At 42.4% G+C, this 6,948-nt stretch overlaps 1 protein-coding gene across 2 annotated transcripts in view; it reads left to right on the top strand.

Annotated features, from left to right (window-relative positions):
• Nucleotides 1-3,308: 3,308 nt before the first annotated feature.
• Nucleotides 3,309-6,948, top strand: part of cpne5b (copine Vb) — a gene marked incomplete at both ends in the record, with an annotated part of 92,700 nt that continues 89,060 nt past the window's right edge. Inside the window, one exon of one of the 2 annotated variants that reach the window (XM_080025332.1) lies at nucleotides 3,309-3,433. In XM_080025332.1, coding sequence (XP_079881458.1) covers nucleotides 3,315-3,433 — 119 coding nt within the window. The remainder of the gene's footprint in view (nucleotides 3,434-6,948) is intronic. The other variant, XM_080025331.1, reaches the window with a different exon arrangement.

Genomic DNA, 6,948 nt, shown 5'->3' on the forward strand with positions numbered 1-6,948 from the left:
GTGTTTTGAGATGTGTGTGACAGTGTGTTGCTTGGAATGGGTTTTGCAGGTGTTGTGAACTGTTCAGCTCAGGTGACTATTGGTAAAGCAGACTGTAGTTAGAGTGTTGCACATGTCCCTCCGCTTGTGCCCACTGTCGTTCAGCTATCGTAAAAAAATCTTTAAAAAAATATATGTATTAAAACATTTTTAAACTCTACAATCATTTTCAAATGATATGTTATGTTATAACTATTCTCAAATGCAGTTCAGATGATTTTCATAGGCATTATTGATCTGGCTAGGTCTTTTTCATACATGATGGAGTGTGAATATCATTCCATCCTAACCAACAGGGAACTTGTGTCAATTAGTGCCAACTAAACGGGGACTCCTGTCATTCCATACAATTTAGGACTGCAGGTATAATCAATATGTACAACATACAGACATTTAAGACTACATTTATAATATTTTATTTCTCTTAATGATTCAGTTTGCCTAATTAAAATGCATATTTTTACCATTTTAAAAGTAATAGCAGTGTTTGATTTATTCCATAATGTGCATTACATATTGTTAAAAATCACAGCAAACAGCAACAGATACTTGCTCTCAGCAGACATTTATGTGTTAGCCCTCTGTTCATCTAGTCAGCACCGCTAAATACTTTTTATAATAGACATACATTTTACATACATGATGGAGTGTGAATATCATTCCATCCTAACCAACAGGGAACTTGTGTCAATTAGTACCAACTAAAAGAGGACTCATGTCATTTCAAACAGTAGAAGAGAGGACCTTTTTCTAATTAGAACCGCAAAATAAACTGTAGTGGTTTAATAAATCTTTAGAATGTAACATTGTGAACACATTCCTTTAAATAAAGATAAGGCTTGGATAAGGTAAATGTTGTTGCTATGTCCCTGATATTAGTACATCCAACAAGTTACTTCTTATTTGATATTTATTTGCAACATGTGGCCATGATTATATTCATAGTATTTGTATCATATGTTTAGTTAGTGTTAAAGTTAAAGGTATATAATCTATCTTAAAAAGAAACAAAGGGAGGTAACTGCAGCAAGCAAACACTCATTTAGTGAAACAATAGGCACAGACAGCTCCATTGATGCAGTGAATGGAGTCCACTCTTAGATGTCACCCAATGATTCAAGTCCACTGTTAGCAAATTCTTAAAAAAAAATAAAAAAAACACATTTAAAGTAATATTATGACAGAAGACATTAAAAGTAAATATTCTGTTGTGTTTTTTTATTTTTTAAATGACCAGAAATAGGTTGCCACACTTGGCTGGTACCTGCGATAGTCCCCTGTTAGTAATGTAGGTGTGTCTGTGTGTGTGTGTGTGTGTGTGTGTGTGTGTGTGTGTGTGTGTGTGTGTGTGTGTGTGTGTGTGTGTGTGTGTGTGTGTGTGTGTGTGTGTGTGCTTGTGGTGAGCGTATGAGAGTTAATTGAAAAGGAAAGAGAGGAAAGAGGGACTATGATACCAGATTTCTGATGTCTCTATTTCCATATCAACCAGAAAGTGATTGTAATTGTAGCTTTTTAGGTCGGTCAAAAGTGATTTGTTTCTTGATGCAGCCAGCATCTGGGGGAAACAGCTGGTTATTTGGTTATTCATGACTTCTAGTGTTACGTGCATTTCATGTATATGTGTGTATTTCCTTTGATTATGCATGAGAGAGATGTGCAGCGTCACAGCAACTGACAGATACAGTGAGGCAGTGGAGAGAGCATATCACACGCACGCACACACACACACACACACACACACACACACACACACACACACACACACACACAGAGAGAGAGATGGAGAGCCTGCCTTCAGGGACTGTTGTTATCAAAAAATGAAAAACCCATCATTTTCTTGGAAGACGGTTGCACCAGTTTAGCATATTCATTACAATGTGGTTTACAGGGCAGGACTCAGCTGCAACAGGCTGATGGATGGCGGCCATCAACTTTGAATGTATTTCCCTCCCTGTAATTAATATTGATTTAAAATCAGCCGGCATGAACACATATTAATTGGTAAAGGCATTTCTTAAAATGGCATGGACATGCCTCCTCCGCCACAGAACACTACTAAATACCTTCAAATGGCAACTTTAATCTGCCAGTCAAAATTCATTTGGATTGAACAGCTTTTGTTGAATGTACAGTTGTTTTACCCAGAAAGCGTTAACGGATAGAGAAGTACGTTTTTTTTTTTTCAGCTACAGTATATTAGGCAGAATGAGTGTTCTGGGAGCTGTCCATTGCTACGGTGCTGAAATATTTCCCCCCCTCTACAGTAGCCTTCCAAACTTTCTTGGCTTGTGACTCCATTGAAACAAAGCTGTGTCCGCTTGAGACCCATTTTCATGGGTTGAGAACAGCTCATGTGATTGCTGCTTCTCAGACTGGTTTATATGACTAATTTTAGTAGTAAAATGATCCAATAACCCCCATTAAGAAGTTCAAAGAAAGACTGAAAATGTGAACCGAAGCGAAGCAATATGTCTTTAACTGCCATGTTAACAATCTCAGGATCATCAGGTTCATCACCACTGCTCGGCACCAAGGTCTCCTAAGTCTCTGTAAGGACATGCTGGAGTCTTAGATATTAAACACTATTGTTGTTAATAACATTACAAGGACACTCCCACGCGCACGCAAACACACACACACACACACACACACACACACACACACACACACACACACACACACACACACACACACACACACACACACACACACACACACACACACACACAGCGAGGATGCTGGGCGACAGCTGCATCAGCCATACCAGAGCATGGGCAGGGTTGCCAGCACTTGAGTGTAATTCCGTGTGGGAGGAGGATGGGAGGGTTTGAGAGTATCTATCTCGCCTTTTCTCTTCACGCGCTTCACAGTGCTGCGCGCACAGACTGAAGACAAAGCGCACAGTCCACATCTCCATGTAATGCGCAGCCGGTCGGCGAGGGCGCAACAGTGGTTCAGATACTGCCTTAGCTTTATTTTATTTTTATTTCATCCCCCCCCCCATTTTTATTTTTTAAACATTCTGTTAAGCTGCAAAGGCTGTTAACCAATTGCGCCTTTGCCTTTTTTCAAGTGTCCACTCTCCCAGTGCTCCCCCCATCCCCTCCTCCCTCCTCTCCCGCTACAACATCTGTGAACTGGCTTCCTCTCCCGTTCGGACCGGAGGCCATCTGGTCTCCGATCTGGTCGCTGGCCTTACCGGAGACTCAACGCGATTCCCCGGGGCTCGGCTGCGCGGCTCCCGGATCAGACCCGAGTCACCCCGAGACCCTGCGATGGAGATGATGGGGGGAGACATGACGGACAAGCTGGAGGACATGTCATCGGTGTACGACTTCGACCCGATCACCGGCAACATCCCCGCCACCAAAGTAGAAATCACCGTCTCCTGCAGGTGAGTCCAAATGTCCGGCCCGAGTCAGGGAAAGTTCGCTGTGTGAGAAAGACTGCATGGTCGAGAAAAGTTGTGAAGGCGCCCCACCCTTTCCCGCGGGATTTAGTTACGGTTGTTCAAGGAGAGGATGATCAGTAATAAATAGGGACACACAATCCAGTATGGTAGAACGCATTATAGCTGCTGCAGCTTTTGGGTGTGGACTGAATCTGCGTGGTTTTAGTTTTCTTATTACTGAAGTTTGTCCAACTCTTTACGTTTCGAGTTCTTTTGGTATGTTTAGTTTTTCGAGCTATTCCTATTTGTGTGCATTTCTGTAAGACGAAACTGAACACATATCTCAATGAAGCAATAGGAGGTCTGTGTGTGGAGCATCACATTAATTCATGCATGCTGGCGATTCACATAGCTTTTTTCACATCGAATTTTTTTTGTCCTTAGTGTTCATATATACTTGGAAAACCAGTTAATTAAGGATCTCCAACTCATTTACTGTTGAGTGATGCATGCAGAACAACCGTATATGGTTGAAAGTGCTCTTTATCAAACCATATACAATATAGGACTGAATACCTGATTAAGGCTAATCTCTATTACTCTCTTGTGGATTGATAATCACAGCCATGCATATGTGGACACATACTGTGCTTTAACATCTTCTCAGGCAGAAGCCTCTTTTCTCATTGAAGGCGACTGTGACCACTGGCTGTGTCTGCATCAGTAGAGCACTGAAAGCTTCTATCTTCCTCTCCTGAATTCTTTCCGCTTTAAGTATTGGATGTTAAAAGATTCAACGCTTTACATCACGCTCACACGGTGCCCGTATCCCTGACCTCAATCTTTGTCCCAGGCTTTCTTTCTATTCAGTACAAAGGTAAATTATGTGTATAAAGTAATGCAGGTAAATACACCATAAACCTGGGCCTAATGATTCTCCCTGCAGCACTGATTCAGTGAGAATAAACAGTCACTCCCCTTCCCATTAGGAAAGGTTTAAAAGTCAATGCTTTCAACGCCCATCGTCTCTCAGACATGCATACACTCCAGTGCTGGCATGTTTGTGCATCCTCATACACACAGAAGATAACACACACAAACGCGCACTCACACTCACACACACACACACACACACACACACACACACACACACACACACACACACACACACACACACACACACACCCACACACACCTTCCTGGTCGTTGCTGCTGGGTTTTTAGTTTGGTGAGCCATCGAAGCGGAGTGAGTTTGAGCTATAACAAGCTGTGTGTGCATTATTGATGGGGCGTTCTGACGTTCTAGAGAAGCTTTCTTCCACATCTGTCATCTCAAAGTCATCTCACAAAAAAAAAACGAAATAAAAAACCCTGGCAATAAATGAACATGTTTAAATTTGCTAAATGAACAACAGTTTGCTCTTGTGTGTTGGAAAAAGTGGGCGATAGTTAAGAATCAGTTAGACAGAAAGGAAGGCAAGCATATAGTGTACTAGTCGAAGCAAACCTGCTTGTTTTTTTTATTTCGTGTTTTTCACCTTCACGATTGGAATAACATATCTCAGTGATGCGCAATTATGTAAGCACCATTCAGGTATATTATGAGTCCTTTCTGAAAACTCCCTGCATCTATGCACATGACAACTGAGAGTGGCTGAGAGGGTTCAATACTTTTTTTAATTAAAAATGTGGGAAATAATGAGGTTCTTTGTATGGAATATGTAACATACTCTAAAAAAAAAACAGCTTACTGATGGGGGTTGGGAGGTGAGGTAATGCGATCAAACTTATCAGATCTCAGATTGTCATGGGTTGCAGCCAAACGAGCCCAAGTGTGCCAATTTTCCCACATGCACTGCGATTCCCGTGGTGTTCTGGTAGATATTTCACAGTACGCTTCAGTCACAAGCCCTCTCGAAGCAGAAGAAATCAACAGTTCAATCTCTCTGTCGAATTTCAAACGCTTCCAATAATAGTTCAAGGCCTCCCAAATCCTTTTAATCCTCAGTACAGATGCTGTTTGTCAGATTTCTCTCAAGAGAAGATAGGCTCCCTATTGGCTCTCCTTGGCTATTCTCCCTTTTGTCATCAAGTTCACTCTCCAAAACCTCTAAAGCATGATAATAGCTGTTCCCTCCGGGTAAATAGCCCTTATTACAGGCTAGAATCCATGCTTTTGGCAACATAGTATTATCAGGACCAATGACAAATGAGGAGCGAGTGGGTGGGTGGGTGGGTGGGTGGGCACGGGATGTGCCAAATAAGGGGGGAAAAGCTAGCAATTGGTGAGTCTTTTATCAAGGAGGAAAGCAGAATGAAGGAGTTGGTGGCCGGAAGTTGAAAGCAGGGTTGTTTTTAAGTTATTCTGCATTTGAAATATGTTCTGTTTAGTGCAATGTAAGAAGAGGTCATGTGATTTCTTTGTGTGGCTATAGTTTTCCATACTTCAAATGTCCATGGGGAGACAGTCCTTGGGGGTAGGGCTGACTCTATGCATGTTCACAGATATCTCTCACTATGTTTGATGTGTCCTTTCCAGCGCATTGGTTTTTGTGGGAAAGCTTGACACTGTATGAAAAGAAAAATCCAGCCTGTATTTTTCTTTTCTTCAACCAGTGTTCACCCACCCACATGGCTTGTCAGACAATGTTCTGGTTCCCGGGGAGACAACGGAAGGGGAAAAGGGTACAATTGGCGTGTTCTACAGGAAAGCGGAGGCGTAAATCCTACAGTTGACCAGCCACAGTTGCCTTGTTCAAGCCCTTTGTTCGAACACTGCCATTCATGAGCACAATGGAAAGTCTGCTATAACATTTCTGCTCCAAGTGCCCAGTCAATTCAAACATCATAAAGAAGTACTTACGTGACTAATGCGGCCCGCAGCCATTTACCAGTGTCTCCGGTGAGCAGCGGAGAGACTGTCTGGCTTGTGTACTGACGAGCAGGTCAGTCAATGGAGGACCACCAGCTGCAAAGGACGATATTGAAAAAGCAATGAGCTTACCGGGCATGCTGGGTATACTGTGTTGCTGTGTGCTGGAGCCTGTGTCGCCACAGCATGGAAACCACATGACAAAGCAACTACAATTAGGAGTTTCTAAAGCCAGTGATTCACTTTCACCACACCCAAATTGATGACCCACAGCCCTAGTTCTTACCTCTCGTCTCGTATCATTACATTCAAGTCAAGGAGTTCAGCAAAGTTTTTTTTCTTCTTCCAGAAGACACCTAAACTGTGTTCAACCCGGATGGTTGCACAATCGAGTGTCCTAGAGGTATTTCCAGAATCCAAAGAGATTCCTTTAAAAATCTGGGTGAAAGGAAGATTTGGTCATAAGCACGATAAACAGCATGTTACCCAATGTGCAACTCTTTACACATGACCTTGCTCTAGAGTCTAGAGTTCTGCACCGACCCATAACCACAACACATAGTAGCCTAGCCTGGGACTGACCAATTTGAGACACGAACCCAACCCATGCCACAGCTATATAAGGACAAATTAGTAAGAAATCAGC

The sequence above is a fragment of the Ammodytes marinus genome (assembly GCF_949987685.1).
Source record: "Ammodytes marinus genome assembly, chromosome: 4".
Classification (NCBI taxonomy): Eukaryota; Metazoa; Chordata; class Actinopteri; order Uranoscopiformes; family Ammodytidae; genus Ammodytes; species Ammodytes marinus.